Here is a 27,179-nt window from a genome sequence, read left to right on the forward strand (position 1 = left end):
ACTCCTCAGTGCCTGCCCTGTTGCCCTCCGTGCCTGGGAGTGAGAAATACTGGACCTGCATCTCTACATTCCGAGAACCAAAGTGACTCCAAGGGCTTGCTGGCTTGCCTCCTGTTTTAAGGTCTCAGGAACATCAAGGACTTCACTCCATCCTGCAAGAGCACCTGGACTTTGCCTGCTGCAAGTCTTGCCCGGCCAAGTGGTGCCAATTCAGTCCTGGAAGTGGGTATAAAGTGCTGTAACTGCAAAAATCCATGCATTGCTGTTGATGCGCCAGTCAAACTGACATCTCCCCTGGACGCCGAAGCATCACTGCTGCCACTGAGGGCAAGCACATCACAACACTGGCTGTGTGGCTTGATGACGCATTGCCTACATCTCTAAGAAGCCAACGCATCTTAGATTGCATGGCTCAGAACAGACGCATTGCCTACATCCAGCAGGATTGACGCTCATACATGCCTCCTCTGCCCCACGCATTGGGTCCCGTACACAGCACAAAGAGGTACTTTTTCAGCAGGACATGGCTGGTCCCTCTATCGGACCCACGCTCCATAGAAGTCAGTCTGACTTTTCAGATTACACCTGGTCTAGTGCGACCAGATTGCCCTGGTTGGCGCTTTATGCTTTTATGCACTATATTGCATTTTAATCTTTACAAATTCATATCTCGACTTCTACTTATTGGATTTTTATCATTTTTGTATTGATCTGTTCATTAAATTAAGCTCTGTTTATCTAATTAGGTGTGGTACCTTTTTGTGTGATGTTTACACTGTTTTGCTATTTAAAGTATTGCACAAATACCTTACACATTGCCACTTAAGTTAAGCCTTACTGCACTGTGCCCAGCTATGAGAGGGTCTGCACAGGTTAATTTATGGTGCGCATCTGACTTACCCTGATGAAGATTGTGGTTTCTGCTTGGAAAGGGTGCATACCTCAGCCAACAAGAAAACCAATTTCTAACACAAGGTAAGAGACACCCGAGTATAAAGAGTTTTCTAACCACAGGTTTATGCCCCACCCCCCCAAAAAAAGAAACTTGGATGCGGCCAGGACAAAAGGGGTAAAAAGGTGCCAAGATCCATACAGAAGTCAGAATGATGGCCTGAAAGTCAGTAGCATTGTGGTATATGTCAGTGACAGAAGGTGGTTGGAAGAGAGAAAAAATCCAAAATTCAACTGAAGAGAAAAATCTAGTAGGTAGTAGCGATGAGGAGCAAGTCACAAAAGATGATCCTGACTTCACCTCCAAAGCTTTCAAGTCAGTTGATGTGAAGAATTTTGTAGTCAGTGGGCTAAGCAACACACATGTAGGAGGTGGAGGACAGACATCAGGTCTTTTAATTCCAAAGCATGTTTTAGGGAAAAAAAAGGACATTAAGTAGGTGTAGGCGAGGTTTAAAAGTACACTGGCTATGAGATATGGTTTAGACAATGGGGTGTTTGACAAGGTGGATATGCGGAATGGGAACAGAGCTCGACAAGAAATGCAGAGCCACGAAAGGGGCGAAAAGCAGACTGGAAGAAATGATGGGTCGCTACGAGGTACCGTCAAAGGGCATGTCCATGAGGTCAGCTTGGACATCCCACGAAAAGCCAGATGTCCTCAACCAAGTGTGGCACCTAAGGGCCACTATCGATGTAACCGCTCTGCCGAGTGATTCGGTCATGTCCAATCCACATTGGATCGTGCACTTTGCTGCATCTTTCCCATCAACAACTGCTGGAAAAATGCCCTGGGAGGTGGAGGCTTGGATAACTAAGCTCTCAGAAGTGGGGTGTTGCATCAGGAAATGTGGGTTACCCGGTGCAGGGCGATGGCGCAGGCAATAGTCCTATTCACAGCAGAACATGTGCTGGGTTTGGATGAAGTATCCAAAAGGACATCCATATGGGCTTCATTAATGGGGGGGCAGAGGTTCAGAGGATGAAGCCCCATGCTGAAGCACCTCTGTCAGGAGGTTAGTCCTGACTGCCACCGAAGGAAGCTCAAGGTCCAGGACCTCAGCTTTTCTCTGCACCACCAATGAATATGAAGCACCCTCCTCCGCAGCCATGGTAACAGGAGAGAGCATGCCAGTGTTTGGAGAGGTATCCAGTCCACTGGCTTCTTCCAGGTATGTAGGCTAGTCCATGTGGACTTGGAGCTGCTATTCTAAAGGGTCCAGCTACCCCTCCCCTGTCTTCACCGTAACCTAGCCCATAAAAATAAGGCACAGTATTCAACATAGGGGGAAAGGCAACTGCCAGCACTGAAGTTGGTGTCATACAATGACCATCGCCTTTGTGTTGTAGTCGGCAACGAGGATCGGGTGGTGCAGTCCGAGGCACGGGAGGCATCAACATCGGAAACAGCGCCGGGAAAGGTTGCAGTGGTATGACCGGTGGTGATTCAGATCTGTGAATGGATCCCTTGGTGCCCCCAGAGCCGAACCCGAAGCTGCTAGTGCGAAAACTGAAGGATCCCCCTTCTGAAACGCTGGGCCTAAAGGGATGCCAGCAGACTCGGAATGCCCAAAAAAGAGGCACATGGCCTCATAAACGTATTTAAGCTGGACAGGGGTCGCTCCCGCTCCCAGATACTCAGGGACACTTGAAGTCACCCCAGACGGAGGCTAAACAGATGGAGGCCTTGACCGACGATGCTTCCTCTCCCTCGTCAGCTGACGGGCGAAGAGAAGTCGAAGAACGTTTCGCCTTCTTTGACTTCTTCTTATGCCTCTACTTACCCGAACGTCCAAAGGACTAGGAGTGGGACAAAGAAGATGGGGGCTTGTGACTGATACAGAGACTTTCCTTTTGACCGAGATCAGGACTTACGCAGAGCGGAGCCATCATCAACTTCAGGGACTGCTCCCTTAAAGCTTTAGTATTCATGGCCCAGGACTCGCAGCACAACTTCGAGCTGTGGTCGCGCTCCAGACACCAAATGGCAGGATATATTGTGTGCAGAAAAACTAATTAGGAGAGGTTGGGTGTCTTTCCCAAGTGCACAGTTCTGTGGTGACCAAGCTAGTTGCTCTTTTACAGTCTGCACCTTACCCCACAATGATTCTTAATGTTTTAACTTCTGTTGATCCCCACTGAATCATTACTGAAATCCATGGAATTGAATCATTAATGGAAGCCTGAGAACCCCCAGCCTAAGCAATTCTATATTTTTACCCAAAAAAAAATACAGAAACAATTATACATCAAACAAATACACAAATATTGAAAGATTTTGTTTAATTTACAATTATAGACAAATAGAAATTTGAATTTTAATGGGAAGTTTGGAGCTTTTCTAATTGAATTTATTAATTCTTAAAAGCGAGCAGGTGTGCTAAACTCAAGCATACCACTCCATCCTTTTTGCTCCTAAAGTCCAAGTTGCTTACCTTCGGTATCAAAATATCTGGTAGAGACATATTCTAGTTGCAGATTCCTTACCTTAGAATTTTACCCCAGGCGTCAGACTGGATCCGGAGATTTTTTCTTCGAGAAATACCCTTGCGTGTTGGTAGGTGGCGTCGGTCGAATCCGCGGGCATCATTGGCGTCATAGTCGCCGTGATGACGTCGGGAGTAGTACACAGACGCTGCCTCAGCACAGTGACATCAGTTTCTTTTAACGAATTTCCAGGCCAGAGCGCAGAGCTGCTAAGAACACTGAGATTGGTGTGCTAGATCTAAGGACCTGAAGGAGGAATCACTGTCCTTAGAAATCAGTTCGCAAGCGGGGAATATGGGTGGGTCAGTAAGGAATCTGCAACTAGAATATGTCTCTGCCAGATATTTTGTTACCGAAGGTAAGTAACTTATACATCTGATAGAGACTTCTAATTGCAGACTCCTTACATTAGAATAGATACCCAAGCAATGCCTTCCTTGGAGGTGGGCTGCGAACCAAGATAACACTAGATAGTCCAGCAGGACCGAATGACCAAACAGCCGTCCCGACAGACCTGACTGTCCAGGCAGTAATATTTAACAAATGTGTGCAGGGATGCCCACGTAGCTACCTGGCAGACAGGAACTCTGCATGCTAATGCAGTGGAAGCAGCAGTTGCTCTGGTGGAATGAGCGCATAAGCCCTCAGGGAGCTGCTTTTTGGCCAAAGCATAGCATATCTTGATGCAAAGAAGTACCCATCGAGAGATGGAACGTTTTTGAACCGCCTTCCCTTTCTTTGCACCCACATACCCGACAAAGAGTTGATCCACCACTCGGAAATCTTTAGTACGATTTAGATAGAATGCCAACGCTCTTTTTGGGACCAGGCAGTGGCGTCTCTCCTCCTCATGAGAAGGATGTGGGGGTGCATAAAAAGTAGGCAAGGTGATGGACTGGCCTACATGAAAAGGCGTAACAACCTTGGGAAGGAAGGAAGCCTTAGTGCGCAACACCACTTTGTCAGGGTGCACAGACAAGAATGGAGGCTTGGAAGAAAGAGCTTGAAGATCACTCACTCCACGAGCAGAAGTGATGGCAACAAGAAAGACAGTCTTGAAAGTGAGGAGCCGTAAAGGCAATAGTGCATCGGCTCAAAGGGAGTACACATAAAGTAAGTAAGGTCAGCCTTGAGGATCCACTGAGGCATGATAGATGGAATGGAAGGGAAGACCTTCAAGGAATCTATTCACAATAGGAGATTTAAAGAGTGAGGGCTGATCAGGTAGCCTAAGAAAGGCCAAAATGGCCGATAAATACCCTTTAAAGGTGCCCAAAGCAGAGCCCTGCTGGGCCAAAGAAAGAATGAACAAAAGAAACTCAGATTGAGGAGCAGAGAGGGGATCAACAGATTTGTTGGTACAGCATGCCTCAAATGTATGCCAACAACAAGAGTATACTGTTTTGGTGGAGGGACGCCTAGCTGCTAAGATAACATTGCAGACTTCGGGTGGAAGATTAAAAGCCGTCAACTGCCACCGCTCAATCTCCACATATGAAGGCGGAGATTGGACAGGTTTGGGTGGAGAACCGTCCCCTATTGCCACAACAGAAGATCCGCCCAAAGAGGCAGTCTGAGTGGAGGATCGGTGGCCATTCTCAATAGCTCTGGATACCATACTCTCCGTGCCCAGTCTGGAGCCACCAAGGTAACTTGGGCCCGGTCGTTCCTGATTTTCTTGAGAACTCCGGGCAGAAGTGGTATATGCGTAAAGGCGTAAAGGAGACTGCAGTTCCACTTGAGACGAAAAGGGTCTCCGAGCGAGTTCCGCGTTGGAAACTTTAACACGCAAAACAGCTGACAATGCGCATTCTCTGCAGAGGCAAAAAGATCTAGCCAAGGCTCTCCCCACTGCTGAAAGAGACCTGGAGCCACCTCCGCATGGAGACGCCATTCGTGATCGGCTGTGCATCGGCGGCTGAGTTCGTCAGCTCTGGCGTTGAGAGAACCCGCCAGATGTTGAACCACCTGGGTAATGGCATGATGTTCCAGCCATGTCCAGAGGAGCAGTGCCTCCTGACAAACGGTCCAGGACCCTACCCCGCCCTGTTTGTTGTAGTACCACATGGCGGTAGTATTGTCCGTGAACACTTGCACTACTTTCCCTTTGAGAGAGGGAAAAAATGCTTCCAACGTAAGCCTGATTGCCCGGAGCTCCAGAAGACTGATATGAAGCCCAGACTCCGCCGGAGACCAGAGGCCTCTGATCTCTGCCTCTCCCATGTGGCCGCCCCAACCCAAATGCGACGCATCTGTCACTATGGATACATCTAGCTGGGAAAGGGAGAGGGATCTGCCGTGGACCCAATACAGATTCGAAAGCCACCACTGCAGGTCTTTCACAGTCCCCTCTCAGATCTGGACCATGTAGGAGATATTCCCCTGATGCTGCACCCACTGGAACTTCAAGTCCCACTGCAGAACCCTCATATGCCATCTGGCATGTGTCACTAGCAGGATGCAGGAGGCCATGAGGCCCAGCAGCCTCAGAGTCAGTCTCATCAAAACCCAAGACATAGGCTGAAAGATTGGAATCATAGCCTGAATATCTTGGACTCGCTTTTGGGAGGATAAGCCGGAAAGTGTACTGTGTCCAGATTAGCTCTGATGAAAGGGAGCGTCTGTGAGGGAGTCAGGTGTGATTTCGGCACGTCGATAGTTAACCCCAGTGTGTGCAGGAAGCTTGCCAGTGTCTGAAGGTGGGAGGCGACTTTCTGGGGCAAGTCCGCCTTCAACAGCCAGTTGTCGAGGCAGGAGAAGACTGAGACCCCTAACCTGTGCAGATGAGCTGCAACCACCACCATCACTTTCGTGAACATCTGAGGGGAACTGGTAAGGCCGAAGGGGAGCACGGTAAACTAACAGTGCTTGTGGCCTACCATGAATTGCAGGTAACGTCTGTGGGCAGGCATGATGGGAATGTGGAAATAAGCATTCTGCAAGTCCAATGCTGCCATCCAGTCTCCGGGGTCTAAGGCAGACAGGACCTGAGCCAGGGTGAGCATTCTGAATTTCTCCTTCTTGAGGAAGTAGTTGAGGTCCCGAAGGGCTAGGATAGGACATAAGCCCTTGTCCTTTTTCGGCACCAGAAAGTAGCAGGAATAACAACCACGACCTACTTTTGGCACAGCAACCTTCTCTATGGCTCCCTTGGCCAAGAGAGCTGCAACTTCCTGGCGGAGAAGTCCCAGTTGATCCTCCGCAAGTTGGCTAACTGATGGAGGCATGGCTGGTGGGGCAGATTCAAAGGGGAGGGAATAGCCCTTTTAAACTATCTGTAAAACCCACCTGTCCATAGTGATGGATTCCCAGTGGGGCAGGTGATGGCGAATCCTGCCACCAACTGGATAGGAGTGATGGGAGTAGGAGGGTTTGGAGGCTGCAGTGGGAGCAGGGGAGAACTAGGCAGACCTCTGGTTCCCTGCCCCACGTGGGATTCCAGACCCCAGCCACGCAGCGGCTGAAAAGCATGGGTGGCACGGTGGCTGGGGTGGGGACGCGACAGGGAGCCCCTTCGTGGCCACGGAAGGGGCCAAAGGCAGACTGTTGGGGGTGAGGGGCAGCAGAAAGGTCAAGGGACCAAGCCGTAGCCCGGGAGTCCTTGAATCTCTCCAAGGCCGAGTCTGCCTGATCTCTAAAGAGACGGGAGCCATCAAAGGCATGTCCTAAGAGACTGTTGGACATCCCTCAAAAAACACCTAAGGAAGAGGAAGCCTGGATGACACGACTCTCAGGCGTGGGGTATTGGGACCGGAATTTAGGGTCGTTCGGGGTGGGCTGATGGTGGGGGGAATAGTCCTGTTCACAGGAGCCCCTGTGTTGGGTTTTGACCAAGTGCCCAAAAGGACATCGGTGAGGGCTTCATTGAATGGCAAAAGGGGCTCGGATGTGGAAGCCCCTGGCTGAAGCACCTTCGTCAGGAGATTTGATCTGATCTGTACAGTAGGCAGCTCAAGGCCAAGGACCTCAGCCGCCCTACTGACCACCATGGCATAAGTTGCTCCCTCCGCAGTAGCCACAGTAGGACACAGCATGCCAGTGTCTGGAGAAGTGTCCAGTCCACTGGCCTCGCCCAATTCCTGTGCCCAGTCCAAAGATGGGTCATCCTGGTATTCATAAGGGTCCAAGGACCCCTCCAATCCTTCCCCGAATTCGTACTCATAAGGAAAAGGGTCCAAATCTGACCTGGGGTGAGTAGGCCCCATGGAAGACAGAGGCGGCGTCGGCCAAAGCCATTACGACTCCGAGTCTTTGGGGATAAGGATCGGGTCGATGGTGGGCACCACCGACGGCGTGAGCGTCGACAATTCAACCAGCGCCGGGGAAAGGCTCAGTGGTACGACTGGCGTCGGTGCAGATCCGCAAGCGGATCCAGAGGGGATCTCAGTGGCCAGAGCCGAAGCCGCTGGCGCAGAACCCAAAGGCCCCCCGACGAACCCATTGGGCCCGAAGATGCCGTATCGGGGATAGCCTGCCCAAAAATGAGGCTCATGGACTCATAAAACTCCTTTAATTGGGCAGGGGTCGCTCCGGCTCCAGAAAATTCGGGGAAGCACGCAGCAGACTCAGTAGCAGGCTCCGAAGACGGAGGCCTTGAGCTTCGACGCTCCTCTCCCGATGCATCAGCCGAGTGACTGGGTGAAGTCAAAGGGTGACAGGACCGCTTTGACTTCTTCTTCTTGCCTGTGCCTGAAAACGTATTAAAAGAATGGTGGTGGCTCCGCGAACGGTCTCAAGACCTTCCCCTCAAGTGAGACCAGGACCTACGCATAGTCGAGCGCCGAGCCGCCATGAATTTGAGGGACTGCTCCCTCAAGGCCTTTGCGTGTATGGCCCGGCACTCGGAGCACGTCTTCGGGTCATGGTCGCGATCCAAGCACCACAAACAGACCCAATGCGGATCCGTTACCGACATCATGCGGTGACAGTCCTCGCACGGCTTGAAACCGGTCTTTGGGGACATGTCAACGCACCAAAAACTCACCAAAAAACTCAACAAAATGTTTAAACTTGGTCATTAAGAGACCATGGTAGCTCTCTCAGGATCAGCGCGTGGCGCGGAAAGAAAAGATCTGATGTCACTGCACTGAGGCGGCATCTATGTACTACTCCCAATGTCATGACAGTGACTATGACGCCAACGATGCCTGCGGAGTCGACCGACGCCACCTAACGACTCGCAAGGGTATTGCATAAAGAAAAAATCTCTGGATCCAGTCTGATGCCTGGAGGAAAATTCTGAGGTAAGGAATATGCAACTAGAATATGTTCTCTTTTTGTTTGGACTTTTCACTGAGGCCACACGTTGTCTAAATATATAAACTATATTCCGTTTGCTTTATTTGTGCTGCTGATATGAATCAAGCTAAGGATATCAACTTAATTTTTATCCTCCGTTTTCAAATTCCTATACATTTACTGAATACTTTAAATGTTTCAGTACAGTTTTCCTTCCTTATTCATTTATACTTTATTGATTTAATAATATGTATTTTTCTATACAGTAATGGATCCTCTGTGGTTCGCACACCACTGCTTAAAAACTACTGCCCTCGCAGTAAACCAAAGTGTTGCCATTGTTATTGATTCAAAATAAACCTTTGGAGTTACCAATAACTTTAGACAGTTCTGAAGTGTTCTCACATTTACAGACACCATTCAAAAATGGAACATGTGTTAAGGGTCGCCTTGATCCTTAGTTCCTTCCAAAAATTGTGCTGCATTCCAGTCATTTCAAGATGAAGTGTCTTGTGGAAATATCAACTGATAAACAGCCGGTAATCATGATTTGAGCCTATTTAGGGATTGTACATGCACGAACAACGCATGCCATAATGCGGTCGGAACCATGACCGCGTTGTTTCCACGCATGCCTTTACCACGCATATCTTTACAACAAATTTTGTTGTAAAAGCATGCCTAGTAAAGGCATGTGTTGAGACAGCATGAGAAACACCATGTGTTGCTCTATCATACAAACCCTACATGGGCGCTAACGCCCAAAACAACCCCCACCCCTAATACCTAATCTACCCCGAATGAGCCCTAAAAAAATACTATCCTAACCCCCAATACCTTTTCTTAGAAACCAAAGTACCCTGACCCCCAACCTGCTCTGAACCCTAATAAAAACCGTACCCTGACCCCCAACCCATAAAACAAAACTACCCGATCCACCCACCTGCCCTGAACCCTAATACCTTCCCCCATCCCAACCTCACTTACCTCACCGCGTCCTCACCCGATCCTTCCTCTTCTTGCCCTTCCTTAAACCTTCCCCCACCCTTCTAAAAATAAAACTACCCCACCCTCCACCCTAAATAAAAATAACGAAAGCCCCCACCCCGCTCCTAAAAAATAAAATAGCCCGACCCCACCACCACCCTAAGCCCTAAAAACGAAATACCCACACTCCCCCGCTCATAAAACAAAAAAAGCCCTTAACCCACCCCCACCACTATAGACTACCTCCACCCCTGCCCCAGCCCCACTTTTCTCACCACGTCCTCTCCCGATCCACTCTGTCTTTTTCTGTACCTTAACCACGCATATGCGTAGTTTGCCACATGCTTGGTTAAGGCACATAAAAATGCAATTGTCGTTCCGGCAAGCGTGGTTACGCTTGCGTGGGAAACATCTGCGTTGTTTACAACGCATTGTTCAGGAAGTTTCCCCCATTCACGTCCACCAATGATAGCACCACTGCCCTTGTGATGTGTATCTATATGGGACACCTAGAAAAAAGAAAGCTTACGTGCACGTCTGTTTTTTTTAACAGAAATCCAGTGATTTGTTTTTTCAATACAAACATTTAGGTCCATAACAAAAACTCTTTATCACATCACCGCTAATAGTATGGCAGGAATCACCGGCCAGGGATGCCACGGCTTGAGAACCTCATCTCCATGGTGGAATGCAGGACGCTTGAGCCAACCAAAAGTTCCTTTTAAAACTCCTTTCACAAACAGGGACAGAGAGAGATGAGTCTTCCTCCTTTTATAACTGCTATTGTGATGTTCTGGTGTAATGAGACCAATGTCACGCCAGTTTGAGCAGCTCAGTGTGTTTATGTGGACTCTCCAGACGGGGTCCCAATAGAGCAGGCTAGCTGTCAGCCATCCACACATGAAGAGGGGGGGGGAGCGCGGGGGGGGGAGGCGTGGTATCACTTTAGTAGGGGTTCCTTAGCTAAGTAAAAAATTCAAGAGGGTATGCAATCGAACATTGCAGGCTAGTCCTGGAGAAATCTGGGACTGATAAATTCATGACAGTATCACTTAAAAGAGGGGACTTCCTCGTGAATGTGAAAGTGTTATCTGTTTTCTGACTTTTAGTTGACCACTCAGCCAAATTATGTATAGTTTATTTTCTTTTGTCCTCACAGTCACTTCGTATTGCACCATAAAATTCACACTAATTTGAAGCACTCCTGATGATTATAGCTTGTAAAAGTACATTTCTGTGGCTACGTGAGACAGGAAGTTCAGCCCTGGCTACAGTGTCCAGTTATCAGGGAAAAGTCACTTGTTCTGACAATAACAGGCATCTCATCAATTGTTAGTAGGCCAGTGATAACCAATCCAGGGAAATTTTAGGAACTCGAGTCAGTGACCGTCCTCCGTGTTGCCAAATAATATTATCAGCATCACAAAAATTAAATGTGTGTTTTTCACCGGTTGCATGGTGGACCGTAATTTCTTTTCTTAAAACGGGTGCACTGTGCAGTGGGCGGAGTGTGGCAGTCCTTGGGCCAGACTCACTGCTAGTAATCAAAGGTAATTTAGCAAAGTGCAGCCCAGGAGGCCAGCCAGTATTGGCTTTGCGTAGTCTAAGCTTTACAAGTAGCAACTCTGCATGAGCTGCGGTGTATTTTTCCTGGATTGTGAAGGTCACAGCTTCCAATATGTCAGCACTGTGCAGCATGATCTGCCTCTCTGTCCCAAATGCTGTGGAAGAAACCAGAACAAACATGCTACACCACCTGGAGGCTTACATGTTGGAAGTCCTAGTTCATCTGAAGAACTAGATTGCTGATTTCTAGTGATATTTGTATTTTAACCCCACGTTTCACTTTCTTCAAATCAACATTGTGTGTGTACATGCACTTGTTTTCTCTTATAGCAAACCTTTGTTCAGTAGGCTCCGAAAGTGTGCAGTATTTGCCTGACGTTTCTTGCCAAAAGGCACGAGTCTGCTGACCTGCTCTCCCTTCTCCAGTTCTGACTCTACAGCCCAGTGCATAGGAACGCCTGCGCCACTGTGGAGGGACGTGCAAGGGCATATTGTTCTGATTGGAAAAAGGAGCTGCATGGCTAAATATTCATCCATGATCTGGGAAACAGCACACCCCGGTGTAGGCAAAAGTGTGACAAGGTTTTGAATTTTCTCTTGTCCATTTCTGGAGGTTCTTGGTTCTGGGTTTTGGCCATAGTGTTGTGCTACAGGGAATGGTTTTACTCACTGCAACGGAACTAAAGGCCCCATTTGTAACACCAACTCCTGCTGTAATTAAATATATTATGTTTTTGAACATTTACACCCAAAAACATAGCCACTTCAGCCATGTGTATGTTCTTCGTTCAGGATCTAAGGAATGGCTACTGCCTGCGATTTTCACCTGTCTCAACCAACTACACCAAAGAGGGAATCAAAACAGCTTCCCCACAGCAGCTTGCCCATTTTCAGATTATGGTGGTCATTACGACCCTGGCGGCGGGCGGTAAGTTGGCGGTAACACCGCCAACAGGCTGGCGGTGTTCCGGCACCAATTATGACCGTGGCGGAAATGCCACGGCCATACCGCCGGCCCCTCCACTTTCCTGCCAGGTTTCCGCCTGGCGGTCATAATCCCCAGGGCACTGGGGATTATGAGTCCCCGACCGCCAGCCTGTCCGTGGCGGTAAACACCGCCATTGAAAGGCTGGCGGTAAGGGGACTTGGGGTGCCCCTGCACTGCCCATGCACTTGGCATGGGCAGTGCAGGGGCTCCCAGGCATAGCCCCGTCGCGCATTTCACTGCCCGAATTTCGGGCAGTGAAATGCGCGACGGGTGCTACTGCACCCGCTGCACATCAGCATTGCCGCCGGCTCTATTACGAGCCGGCAGCAATGTTGATGTAACATTTCCGCTGGGCCAGCGGACGGTAACACTGTTACCGTCCGCTGGCCCAGCGGAAATGTCATAATAGGGAGCCAGGAATACCGCCGGCAATGGCGGTATTCTGTCTCCCGCGGCCTCGGCGGTCTTATTGCAAGACCGCCGAGGTCGTAATGACCCCCTAAGTGTCGTAACTAAGATCCCCACTGAACCCTGCATCATATTTAACATAAGCCTGGTTTACTACGAGCCTGGTATATCACCTTTGATCAGCTAGAATGTTTTCAGGAATTAGAAGACTTGTACCATGCCACACACAGAAAGTAAAGATTCAGGACATTCCCTGTGGATGCTCTAGTGCTGGGACTGTTTCCTCGATGAAGTGCTTTTCCCATCGCATGCCACCTCATTCACAATAAAATGCCATTCACTCAAGTCCCTCCGTGTGCTCACGGCAAAAATTGAAAGGAAATGACACCTTAGCAAGGAAGCAAACCACCTACGGCCTGAACCATACACCCGAAGAATGAAAATGATACCGATCCTTCTCATTTCTTACCATGTTCTAGCATGCAGTCGCATGATCTCCCAGCACTTCTCTGGTACACAACCATCAGAGAAAAATCTTCCAGTGACCTCGCCGCTGCACTTTAGTTTATTTACCCAGGGTGACTTTAAGTCAATTAATCATACAGAATCTCCCCATTTATTCACCTCTCTGGAATTCTGATCTGCCAGTGGAATTAGAAACAAGAGAAATGTCAATTTTCACTGTGGATATAATGCTAATTCATATCCTCAAAGGAGCAACTGTCAAAAATGCGCACATAAAAAAATCAAAAAGCATCTCTCAGCTTTATTGTTTTATGCTCTTGGGTGCCACAACATTTTGACAGAATGCCCTGAGAGTGTGATTAGCCTTTAGAAGACAGGATCAGGACAAACTTTTGTACTGCTCTTGTACAAATATTGGTAGTATAGTGTGGGCACTCAGGGGAACCCAGAACCTACAACGTTTTAAACAAAAGAAATAGGCCCTACACATACAATCTCACAACTAAATTACAAACTATGAAGCAGAGAAGCCTAAGTTCTGCATTTTGGATTCATCACTACACCAAAACACTTTTCCTTGAATTTTATTGATGTTCGCACAGATATTGCATCAAAATGTACATGTTTAACAGATTATCACATGACACACCTGCTGATAAACGCAAAAGAGAAAATCTGATGATATCTCAGTATGCAAAGAAAAACATACGTCCGTAGACAAATGTACAATATTGCTGACAAACAGTAACAAAATAGTAACAAAAAAATAACGTGTGGATAATATCCCAGTACTGTGTGTGCACAAGGTATCACTGAATTAATGGTAAACTAATAAACCGTTTCCTCTCACTAAAATGTCTTCACATTCACTAAACATGAACTTAAGAAACCTTTTTGCATAGAAAGTATTAATGACAACAACAAATGACGTTTTTCTCTTGAGTATATGAATACAACGAACATAGTATGGAATCATATACGTTTTCAATTAAGTACATTGTGCTTTTATTGACCTTAGATAACTCACTTTCCTCGGGGTATACATTTCAGTAATATTTCATTACACTTGTTAAAACTGGGGTAGACGCATTTTATGTTTTTCTAATGTTTCTAAGATGTTACAGAAAAAGACAACTGTGAATCCTAAAATGGGTGACAATCCCATCCACCAGTCCCTCAAGAGTAGATTCGTTAATTACACGCTGGAGTGAAAAGTAGAATTTCTAATTACTTTTGCTCACAAAGTAGTGGTTACATTTTATCACTGACTAAAAGTGTGTTCTGAGAGTGCCAGTCGGTAAGGAAACTTGAGCGAGCCCCCCTGTACAGTACATAAAGCCCCCGCCTCCGGAACCAAGCAAGAGCTGTCGGGCCAGGGACCTCCCCGGACACTCCCCCCCTCCCCCCCGCACCGCGGGGGCCTTTGTTACGCCACTGAAGACTGCCCCCATTTGAATTAGTTTCAGCTCAGGCTGGGGTACAGTTCAAATGATCAACACTATTGACGGTGACTGAAACACAATATGACAATCATTTTACTATTTAACAGGCACAACGGTAGTTGAAATGCAGCCTTCAAACCTTCAAAGCTGTGTTACATTTGCAAATTGTTCACATTACCAGACAATGTTGGAAAATAGTACCTGCTCTTTGTGCGAATATACACATCTAAGGTCTTCTAGAGCTTGTGGCTACAGAGCGGTGTGATGGGAAGTGACTGATACCGGGGCTTTCTCAAGGTCAATAACTTGTCCTTATCTTATGTCACAGCCACTCTTCCTCTATACTTATCGTAAGGTTAACGAGTGAACAGAATTCGAGGGAGGGAGTGAAGTGAAAAACCCATTTACGTATCAGCCAAATATAATTTATAATTTCAGCACAACCTTGTCAAACTGTGCATGAACTATCGACCCAATGACTATGACATAAAGGGTCATTTAGAGTGGAGAGATGGGACAACTGGTCAGTATTAAGGGTTCCCCTGCCAAACTTGTGGCAGTTCCTCCTTTTAACGAGTGGTAATCACCGATCGGCCACTTGTAGAACCACTAAAGGCTCCGCCAATAGTCAGTCAAAGGGTGGAACCGGTCCCCTACAACGTTGCCACCTTTTATGCACCAGGATGTCCAGCATATTTAGGGGGGTGGCCTTACTGATACATATTTCACTGGCTGTGTCCACCATGCAAGGACAGGTAATTCTGGAAAGGGAAAACAAACAACAGCACTCAAACACAGAGAGAATCCCCTTTGTGTTGAGCCATTGTCTTTTTTGCTTTTCAGAAATAAACCCAAACTTTAGAGGTTTCTTTTAGAAAAGCTAAGATGGATCTTGAGTAGGCTGAGTAACCATGTCAGCACTCAGCTGAGTCAAAGTGTATCAGCCACTTCAGCAGATCCACGTTTGCTACAGAGGTTCCTGCCACGGAGGCAGGGATCCCAAGGTAAGTCTTGTGGTCATGTGCTGGGGAGAGGCAAGGGCCCTAGTGACCAGGTGGGTGCCTGGCAGGCCGGAGGGATGGCCTTCCACCGAATGTTAAATGCCCCCCCCCCCCCAAAGTGTTTACAAAAAGTTGGAGGGGTAGCTCAATGGGCCGTTTTGCTTTTAGATGAAACTGATAGCTTATAGTAACTCATGATAACCTACCATTGGCAGTCTGAGCATGGATAATGTCTCTAATTAAACCCTCCCACCCCAGTCATTTTGAAGCCCTGCAAGATGAAAACCAATTCCAACAAGCAAACACATCTTTGGGAATCTCTTTTCCAAAAGTAGTGCCGCCATTAGGGGCAAAAGGTTTGTTTAATGATCTGTAAGGCATTATGTAGCCATAATAGAATCTGAGAGTCCTCTGCATGTCAAGATTATTATCTTTAAACACAAAGTAGAGTTTAAAAAAATGAACTTAGCAATGATTTTTTTAAATAATTCATATCAAATTCTCAGAGAAATTTCAACAAAAAAGAACGATCTAGAGACGTTTGCAATCTACCTATAAGTAAAGGTCTTCCATTTCACTATCTTAACAAAATGTGGAAGCCATGTGCTTGAAAACAATTAGGATCCAAACTTGCATTATAACATTTAAATCCCTAACTAGATTGGGTCACCGAAACCAGTGGTGTGTGGAGGGGAGGAGGTTAATATGAGTTTCAAATCAAAATGAATTTTCACAAAATCCTACAGCAAGGAGAAATGCTACAGTACAGTGTAGTAGATGCAAAATGGAGCTGGACTGGGACTATTCATCCTGTATATCGAGTAAAACTAGAAAAGAAACACAAATATCACAATATTACAAACTGTGCATTGGCATAGGTTCATATTTTCTAATGTTTAAGTAGCTTGATATAAGCCAATCACTAATGTATTGGTACCTATGTCCTATGGTAACACTTCAGTGTTGTAAGGCGTAAACTAAAATGTGGAGTTGGTTTCCTGTGAACTAATCATATACTGCAGAGACAGAGGGGAAATGATGTAACACAACACCTCTCAGCAGATATTGGATACCAAAGTATCGTTCAGGAGTGAAAAGAGAGAGTTCCCATTTCAAGCTCTGGGAGATCAGAGAGCCAAGATCTGTTGAGCTACCACAATCATCTGGCAGCCTTAGACTCTGTGACTTGGGTACCAACTTCCATTAAGGATGGAAGCTCGCAAGAATTTCCTCTCCCTCTTTATTAGTAAAGCAAACTTTTGTTGGATTTTCCTATGACCATATGCCTCTTAACTACGTGAGCAGGAAGCAGGTAAATACTTCTGGGACTTTGTAGAATCCCATTTCCTCTTAGATGCTTACCTGTCCATGTTTCGGCTAAGGACAGAATGGAAAATACCTGCCTTACTGAAAGAACTATTCATGATGACAGAGACTGGGGGTGTCAGGATATTGATCTTATTAAATCTATTGACAGCCTTAGTCAGCCATCAAAGTGGACCCTTACATCTCTTCCTTCAGATGGGGTGCAAGGGGAGGGAAGCGGGGACACGCTCTCCCTTTGATGTTCAATCTCTTTGTGTTTCCTCTTGCTTATCAGCATGCATGGACTGAGTTTTCCGTCCATCATGTATATAGAGGATACCCAGTTATAGATGGATGCATGAGCAACAGCAAAAAAGCTTGCCTTGTGAACTCTTTCCAGGAGTACCGAACAGCACCTACCAGTAAATGGAACACAATTGCCTTAAGTTGAACTGCTCTTAGTTGGAGATTCTTTTTATCCATTATAAGATCAACACCTGAATGGTAACCACTTGCTGGCGGTTCCAGCCCTACTCCAGCGAATTTTGTCCATACTGCTCAGAACCAGATCTGCAGTGTCCAAAACTGTTTTTACTACCTACATTCCCTTCGTGGGATTCTCCCATTTCTAAATTTGACTCATAAGTAAAATTATGATACTGACTGCGTTCATACACTTGTGTATTGATATTTGCAACTCAGTTTATCTTGAGCTTCCTAATTAATCTCTACATTGGTTAGAACACATACAGAACATGCTGCATTTACGTTTTTTTGCCTAAATAAATCTGATTCTGTTCAGTTCAATCTGTCAGATTCACTAGTTATTAACAACAACAAAATCTATTTCAAGGCTGTTTGCCTGTTAGACCACATTTTCTACTTTTTTTTAACTGCTGCCCTTGGTCAATCCTTTTAGCTGTGTCACCCTAGACAGCGCACTGAAACGGCCTCAAAACATGGGCTTGCAGTCCAACAATGTAAGCAAGTCATATGGGGTGGATGTTTTATTTTTAAAAGCACTGGCATCTCTTCTTTGTAATTCTCTTATGATCAAAGTGAATCAGAATCTAACTACCTCGTTTGCAGACAGCAATGAATATCTAACTTTTTAACTAACTGCTGTAAAAAGGTGTTTTCTGGAATAGGATGATACAAGTTCAGAAACTGAACTGCACTGTCATCCTTCACCCAGGGTGCGTACCGTGCTTTTCTGAACTATCCCTTAAAGAGGGATAGAAAGTGTTCCTCAATTAATTCGGGTCTTCGCCTAACCACAACGTTAACAGGTTGAAATTTGCATTGACCTGAAGATGAAACGATCTAGGCATGGTTGCACAGATTTACGAAAGAGGCATGGTGTTAGTTGACTCTGCAAGGTCCATTTAAGTGATGTTTCGGAAAGCCTGAGTAAATCTGTCAGGGTTTTTTTTAATGACCCTAGGCATCTGGCAAACAACCACAGTTTTGCACAGGTGGGGATGCAAAAAAAAAAAAAGTTGAGGTTTGCTGATGTTACGAACTTTGCAAATTAGAAGATCTATCCTGTGTTGCTGACGGGTTGCTTAAGCTTGCCTGGGAAATGCCAGTTCTTATGAAGAGCTGAGTTGGCATACAGGCAAGGGGATGTCAGAATCACAAAGTACAAACTCCACTAGATGCTCTAGCCATGCTGGAACACGCATAAAGATTTTAGCGCCACTAATCTCATCCTGCATTGTGTCAAAACCTCAATGGCCAAGTGGGGGCATCTCTGTCCAGTGTATGTTTAATGTTACTTGAAGTTTATGCCACTGCTTGCCAGGTATAGATGATCCTATGTCGGTCTAAACAATACAATGCTATTTACACAGCATCCACCTGTCTTCCCACTAACTCACTTTATAAAATAGGGGCTAAGGCTTTAACTTTTCCTCCTAACTAGCCTGCAGCCACGGAGAACATTGTATGCTCGTCTTGGAATGAAAGGTGGTGCAGCATTTTGGTACGTTTCCTTGCCAATAAACATATCTAGCTTTCTTACGTGGACAGAAGAAGTGAAAACGTGTAGGGCATTTGTCCTCATACAGGACTGCCGGTACAGACCTATGATTGAGGGTGGATGATGGCAAGTAATCACATTTTCTATTAGTACATGAAAGTGCTGAATCCTGCAGCGTAATCTTCCTGTGCCTCATCGGAGTCTGTGTCAGTGTCCCCGGTCCAGAGTTGCCAGAAGAAGATTGTACATTGTGTACATGCGGTGCATACACCTCAGGGAAGAAGAAGGCATGTGAAGGGGTCATGATGATGAGTTCCATGTTTGAAAGAAGCCCTGGTAGTCAGACAGCATCAGTGTTTGGTGACGGTAAACTGGGAAAACATTTTGTAAATAAGCTCATTAAATAAGTGTTTTTATGGGAACTTCATGATCACTGCGAATGATAAAGAAAGTCTTGCAGAGCTTGATCCCGGGGCTGCGGGCACAAAGATTTCCTGACTACGCCTCAATCTAGTTCTATACAGAGTCTCACACCATGGGAGGTAAGATGCATAGGTGTTCAGGGCTTTATGTCCAAAGTGATGTATTGCCGTTTTGGGAATGAGCAAGTAATTAAACAGCAAGGAGTCTAGGAACCCCCATTCTTCAAAATCTTTCACGATTTGTGAAGTGTTTTAAGTGAGGAAGCTCTGAGTGCCTGAAGATGACTTTCATCCAGAACAGAAAGGTGTAACGGGTGGGGAAGAAGTAGCAGGAGACATGTCAACATGTCAACCACTAATTCTCCACACACTGTCTCGAAGTGACCACGTCTTCTTCCTTTCCTGAGTGGCTGGATGGCTAAACACTGTGTGAATAAGTAAAGGTCAGAGACACCGGGTCCAAAACTCAGTTCAGTGAGTAATGGGGTAGAGACCCACAAACATGTATTCTACTTAGCAAGGCTTTTGTGTCCCTCCATGCAACATGGGGGTGTGCTTTACTGCTATCATCCTTTACTGGCTTCAAAAGCTATGTACTTTTGTGGGAATGGATTTTTGTTGTTTGCTACTGTTTGAGTTGGTAGGCAACAAGATGCTGATGGCTGTGCACCAGGGGCCCTCGTTATCTGGTACAATGTCTGGTTATGTGTGGAGCAAGTCATCTTAGATTTATCATGTTATGTGCTCAGGTTGTGAATGGTAAAGGGATAGATGGCAGAAAGAGGGTCAGAAAGCACCTTAAGCCAGTAGCTACTGTTAAGCTGTTTAAACACCTTGGGTCACATCTGCGGTAGGAGACACTGACACCAAGGTCCTTGGTGTTAAGCTGACCAGCAACATCTGTACTGCTGATTCAATGGGGTGATCTCTTATGTAAAACACTCTTTAACTGTGGATACCCTTCCCTGGCATGAAAGTGCCAGACATGAAGTGGCTGAAAAACTAAATCTTACACGTTTGAGTTGAAAGTCAATCAGATATACAGCGGGTGCAAAAGGCGTGGTTAAAAACCAAATAATGTCAATGAAACCTGTGAGGGGCAGAATTTGAATAATACAAATAGCAGAAATAGCACTCTTCAAAACGGTACCCTCTGTAACCAGGACAATTGTTTGAGGAGATCAGTGGGAATAAGAAAAACATGGTGGCAATAGATACTGAGTTAAAAACGAAACAGCGCTATGTGACTGGGCATTGGTGAGCACCCTGCAGAAACATCTATTCTCCAGAAGCAGAGAAAAGAAAATGAGCTGGAGTTGTCATTTAGAAGTAAAGGGTAGCATGATGTCAGAGGACTAGAGCAGTCAAGACCTCCAAAGTGTTCCTTTTTTATTGATGTATGCAAAACATGCTCTAGTACCTTGTTAGCGACAGATATATCAATATTCTAGATACAACAGGCTGAATAAAGTAGGTAACCATTTCTTGTCGGCTGACTGATTCTTGCAAGCATGCTTGAGCAGGATTGAACAAAATGATCAAGCACAACACCCCTACTTTCTGTTATAATTTCAAAGTGTATGTCCAGGCCTAAGAGAGACCCAAATCTGTGTCAGGTGTTACGAAAAGAAGACATACTTTTCCTTAGTCAAAGATTTACATAAGAGGTCTGATTACAAGATAGATGCGTTCTTCTACTAAGGCGAGCCCTTTCGTTAAGCACATTTTAACAAATATTCTCATGATACAGTATTGCCCCACATAAGCTAACCTCTCCTCTGCTCCCTTCACCATTTCTTGTCCCACTGCCTTACCCAACCTGACAGACTCAAAGAATACATGCTGCACTATCATAATGACAGTGAAGGAGTCTGACCTTAATATTACAGTGCTTTCCATTTGCATTCTTTTAACATACATTGAAAAGTTTTGAACTGGACAAAAATATAAGTGGCTTCAACTCAAAACCCAATACAGAATACAGAATAAAATAGCATAACGAACTACAGTACACAGAAATGCCACACTCAATACATTCCATCCCTATGTTTGCAAATATTAAGGAAGATTCACATCATCAAAGCAAAAACTAGTTTCTGAGGCTTTTTCACGAGCATGTTACAAACAAGGTAAGAATAAATGACAGCTGTGAAGCAAAAGCCGGACTATGAAAACATGAATATGAAAGGCTGAGGAGCCATACTGATTGCAACTTTCAATCATGTTTCAGTAGTTTTAAAGAAGATGGGAAAAGGAGAAGCAGTTCTAGAGTTGGTTAACTAATTACCAGACTTTGGTAAACAGTGTAGTTGGTTAAATCAGTATGGTAGGAATGCAGATCTAAACTTGATCACCCACTTAGTGAAAAAGAATTAGACCAAAGTACCAGCAAATATTAGGTTCCACAAGAAAAACGGATGGACATGGAATGCTTATCCTGGCCTAGAACCTTTGGTGACACTTGCTTTGAATTTTAGGAACATTTTGAATTCGATTCAACAGAACTGTTACACTCTAATTCTACAGTTTAGCATACCATGCATAATAAACCTGTTGTAAATTGCTGAACATGAGTCTCCACTGCAACTATAATATTTAGTGAATGAAGTTCCATGGTGCACAACTTCTAAAGTGCAATTTAAATCTGGTTCTGTAACCAAATTCATCAACCCCCAGGTTTAGAGTACAACACACAAATAAGAAAACATCTGTGCTACCAAATCCAACATTCCTTTGTTATATAAATTCAAAAACAAATTACAATCTCCTCCTATGCCCCTGTCTTCCATCACCTTCAAAATCTAGTTTGAATGGTTTATACAAACTAACAACTATCTGATAGCTTCTACTATAACGTTATCTTGTTTTAATATTTAATTCTGAAGGGAATATGTTGTGCCTTGAAGATGTGCTTTGGCCTGGTTATTAAAATTTCTTTCCATGGAATGACTCAAGATTGAAGGATGTAGTGAGTAGTCTCTTCAGCTCTAGGTTGTGAGTATTTTTGTTGCCGGTGGCAGGAGCAGCGGCTGGGTCACGTCCAACATACCTGAATGAGCACAAGGAAAAGTGAGAAGGGATGGAACATTAATAAATCCGACATGCACAATAGTAGCATCTCCATTCAGATAACTTTAATGCCAGAAAATGGCTTCAAAATCAGTATGCTTGTGTTCATCATTACGTTGTACACCAAGAATGTGCTTTGGCAGAGAAACAATTCAATATTGTGTCAGCAAAAAAAAACATTAATTCGAATGAGTACTCATTGGAAACACAGTCACCAAATAAAAATCCACTAAACATTCTATCATTCAAAGATAGCATACCCAGCATTCTCTGCCATTGAGAATTTCCCAAGTCACATCACATCATTTAATTAGACTGTTGCAATCAAAACCTGCAGTTTATTGCATTTCACCATTTAGTAGTGGGCAATGCGGCAATAACATGTTTGAATTCCAGCAATATAATGTAAATCCATTCAATATTCTGTCCTTAGCTAGGAAAATAGTAAATGTCACATCTCTAACTTAGACCCTATTCAACACTACTGTTTGTAAAAATTTGAAACAGCAATAGTTAATAACCTTGAATCAGTGTACCACAACAAAGCCATTGTATTGATACATCTATTAGTAATGTATTTCAATGTACACTATGAGCCCAACATTTTAAAAACTGTGGAAAGCGAAATAGTGGATTGAACAGAAGGATTTCTAGCCAGGATCAGTTCAGCATCGACTCAATAAAATGAGCACAAAGATGTCGAATTACAGGCTTTCCCAAGTGACATAGGAGTTTTACTTGCAAATCCAGAAAATGTACATCCTAATATGTCAGCTGGAAAGCAGGAGTAAAAACTCCCATATAAGAAAAACCACATTTAGCCCAGTAAGCAAACTGACAGGACCTTTAATCACTCGATGTTCAAATGTTCAGATGGATGTATTATTGCTCTAGTCGAAAGTCAGTTATTGTTTTAATCTCTAAACTCTAGATATACATTCTTATTCATAACACCAGCCACAATTAAAATAAACACTAGCAAGGGTATTATGTCTTTGCTCTAAAAAGTTAAGTTATTGGTTTACCAGTGCATTTGAATTACCTGCATGCAACCCAGTGGGTTATGACACATGCATATGCATGGGAATGCATGTCAAGCACATTTGTAGTTGGGTTTGTATCAAAGAAAGCCATTCCAAGACAAGGACAGTTACACAGGCAAATGTCATGGGTGAAACAAACGTTGTGAAGTGTAGCACACATGCGTCATGATGCATGGTACATATTTTTACTTTACTGCAGTAACATGAGGGACATCAAATAAAAGTAGAAAAAATGGAAAGGAAAGTGCATGCAAGCACAAAAGAAGGAAGAGAGTGACCGGGTGGGAATTTATAGCTAATAAACACCCTCATAAAACAAGAAAAAATATTGAAAGTCGGAAGCAGGACGGGGGTGCATCAAAGCAGGGGGGGGAGGGGTACAAATGGTTTGTGGGTAAGAAAGGTGGTTGGCACAGGGACAGAGGAGAGAGTAAGGAAGCACAAGGTACTCCCACGCAGTGCTAAATGCAAAATGTTAAACAAACAAAATCCCATTGAGTTATCCAATCTGAACATGGTGAGATGGCGATGACCTTGGGCAGGACACACAAGAATAGAAAGGAACGCTGTGGGATTGAAAGCAAAAAGTTAAGAGAGACAACAAAGCCATTCGCCGATGAATAAGACTAATATAATATGTATTCGAAACGATGGGTCTGCCAACAGATCGACAGTTTCTAATACATTCAATATCTAAATATGTTTCTAATATATCTTATAATCTAATGTCTGTAGCGAAAACCTAAAAAAACCTCAGAAGTTTAGCATCCTCATAAGAGCAAAACAAAAAGAACTCTTTCTCCACACTGTAAGAACCCATAGTTTTTGCTAAACCTTGTCTTTTTTACAGCACAACATTTAAAAATACATAGTGGGGCAAATTAATGTGATATCAGCAACTAAACGAAACCAGTGTTTTAACCCCTTACATAAGATACATGCTGCAGGAACGCCCACTAGACACCAGGGTCTTTGTTTACTGTTACTAAACAAAGAAGGGGAGCAGCCCCTTGGGCAAAGGTCGCTGCCTAAGGGTGGCAATTTTTTATAAGGTCATTTCTGCCCCCCTTGGGGGCAGTTCGGCCTATGTTAATTAGGCCCATCGGCCCCCAAGGGGGGCAGAAACCTCTAGGCACCAGGGATCTTTTTTTTTTTTAACAGGTGAAGAGCGACCCCTTAGGCAAGGGTCGTTTCCCTGGGAGACAATTTTATTTTAAGCCATTTCTGCCCCCCCTTGGAGGCAGATCGGCCTATTTTGATTAGGCTGATCCACTCCCAAGGGGGCAGAAACCACCAGACACCAGGGATTTTTTTTTGTTGCGCCAATTTTCCGCAAGGGGAGCCACCCCTTAGGCAAGGGTTGCTCCCCTGGGGGGCAATTTTATTTTAGGCCATTTCTGGCCACCTTGGGGGAAGATCGGCCTATTTCTATTAGGCCCATCTGCCCACAAGGTGGGGGTAGAAACCACGTAGGCACCAGGGATTGGTGTGTGTGTGTGTTTTGTTTGGGGGAGGCAGCCCCTTGGGCAAGGGTCGTTCCCCATGGGGGCGCATTACTGTTGCCCATTTCTGTACCCCTTGAGGGCAGATAGGCCTGTTTTTGTAAGGCTCATCTGCTCCCCAGGGCAGCAGAAAGCCCAGTAGGCACCAGGGAAGATTTTTTTTTTTTTTTTTTTTAAAAGAGGGTGGGGGTATGGCCATACTCCCACCATAAATAAATTGGGACAAGGTTGTACTGCCCACCGTTGGGCAGATGGGGCAATTCCCCCGATCCACTCCCCGGGAGGGGGGGGGGGGAAAGAAAGCCTACTAGATGCCAGGGAATTTAAAGAAAATAAGAAATAGTGGTTTGGTGGCTACCAACCAGTATGGGCATGGTTATGCCCCAGCCCAACAGAAGGGGTTAACAAACTTTCAGCTTTCCTCCCGCACACTAAAAGATCTTATCCCAATGGCAAGCGAGAGGACATTTGATTATTATGGGTTTTGATTTTACATTTGGGCCATGAGAGCTTGGCTAACTCTCAAAATTGTCCCACTTGGAATAGAGAGTGCTGCACTTTTTGGACTTTGGGACGCTGCCATCTAGAAAAATATACGAGACCTAGACACATCTGAAAACTAAACATCTGGGTGAGTCCAGGGTGGTGTGCTTCACATGCAGTTTCTTACCCACAATACCCTGCAAACCTCCAACTCTGCTTGAAATCATACATTTTCCCCACATTTTTGCTATGGAACCTTCTGGAATCTGCAGGAATCCACAAAATTCCTACCACCCAGCATTGTCACATCTATACCAATAAAAATTCTGCCCCCACTTGCCAGCCTAAAACCTTTTTTTTTCCAAACTGCCCTTTTGGACCTGCTTTGGTTCCCCCTCAATTTCAACACGTTTTTGTCTCTTCCATGTCACAGCCACTTGGCCCACTTACACAAGTGAGGTATCATTTTATATCGGGAGACTGAGGGGAACGTTGGGTGGTAGGAAATTTGTGCCGGTGCAGTGCACACACAGAAATGTGTGAAAATGTGATTTATTTAGCTAAATTTGAGGTTTGCTGAAGATTTTGAGTAAGAAAACACTGGGGAATCCACGCAACTCACACCACTCTGGCCTCCTTAGGGTACAGAAATGTCTGGGTTTGGTAGGTTTCCCTAGATGGCTGCTGAGCACAGGACCAAAAACGCAGGTGCCCCGGCCCCTGCAATAACAGGCAGTTTTGTAATTGATAATTTTGATGTGTCCACATAGTGTTTTGGGGCATTTCCTGTCTCAGGCACTAGGCCTACCCACACAAGTGAGGTATCATTTTTATCAGGAGATGTGGGAGAATGCTGGGTAGAAGTAGGTTTGTGGCTCCCCTCAGATTTCAGAACTTTGAGGCACCGAAATGTGAGGAAAATGTTTAGTTTTTTTTGCCACATTTTTAGGTTTACTAAGGATTCTGGGTAACAGAACCTGGTGAGAGCGCCACAAGTTACCCCGTCCTGGGTTCCCCTATGTGTCTAGTTTTCAGAAATGTCCAGGTTTGCTAGGTTTTTCTAGGTGCAGGATGAGCTAGAGGCCAAAATCCACAGTGAGGCACTTTGCAAAAAAAAGGTCAGTTTTCATAAGAAAAATTTGATGTGTCCATGTTGTGTTTTGGGGCATTTCCTGTCACGGGCACTAGATCTACCCACACAAGTAAGGTACCATTTTTATTGGGAGACTTGGGGGGAATGCTGGGTGGAAGGAAGTTTGTGGCTCCTCTCTGATTCCAGAATTGTCTATCACTGAAATGTGAGGAAAAAGTGTTTTTTGCCAAATTTTGAGAGTTGCAAAGAATTCTGGGTAACAGAACCTGGTGAGAGCACCACACGTAACACCATCCTGGGTTCCCCAGGTGTCTATTTTTAAAAAAATGCACAGGTCTGGTAGGTTTTTCTAGGTGCCGAATGAGCTACAGACCAAAATCCACAGCAAGGCACTTTGCAAAAAACACGTCAGTTTTCAATGGAAAAATTTGATGTGTCCATGTTGCGTTTTGGGGCGTTTCCTGTCGCGGGCACTAGGCCTACCAACACAAGTGAGGTACCATTTGTATCTGGAGACTTGGGAAAAAGCTAGGTGGAAGGAAGTTTGTGGCTTCTATCAGATTCCAGAACTTTGCTGCACCGAAATGTGGGGGAAAAGTGTTTTTTTAAAAATACATTTTGAGGTTTGCAAAGGATTCTGGGTGCAAGAACCTGGTGAGAGCACCACAAGTAACCCCATTCTGAATTCCCCTAGATGTCTAGTTTTCACAAATGCATAGGTTTTCTAGGTTTCCCTAGGTGCCGGCTG

The 27,179-nt window shown here is 45.1% G+C and overlaps 1 protein-coding gene across 1 annotated transcript in view; it reads right to left on the reverse strand.

Moving 5' to 3' along the window:
- Nucleotides 1-13,658: 13,658 nt before the first annotated feature.
- Nucleotides 13,659-27,179, reverse strand: part of OGDHL (oxoglutarate dehydrogenase L) — a 664,251-nt gene continuing 650,730 nt past the window's right edge. The window contains exon 23 of the mRNA XM_069240663.1: nt 13,659-22,290. Within this exon, the coding sequence (XP_069096764.1) occupies nt 22,167-22,290 (124 nt within the window). The 3' untranslated portion in view covers nt 13,659-22,166. The remainder of the gene's footprint in view (nt 22,291-27,179) is intronic.

The sequence above is a fragment of the Pleurodeles waltl genome, chromosome 6 (genome assembly GCF_031143425.1).
Source record: "Pleurodeles waltl isolate 20211129_DDA chromosome 6, aPleWal1.hap1.20221129, whole genome shotgun sequence".
Taxonomy (NCBI): domain Eukaryota; kingdom Metazoa; phylum Chordata; class Amphibia; order Caudata; family Salamandridae; genus Pleurodeles; species Pleurodeles waltl.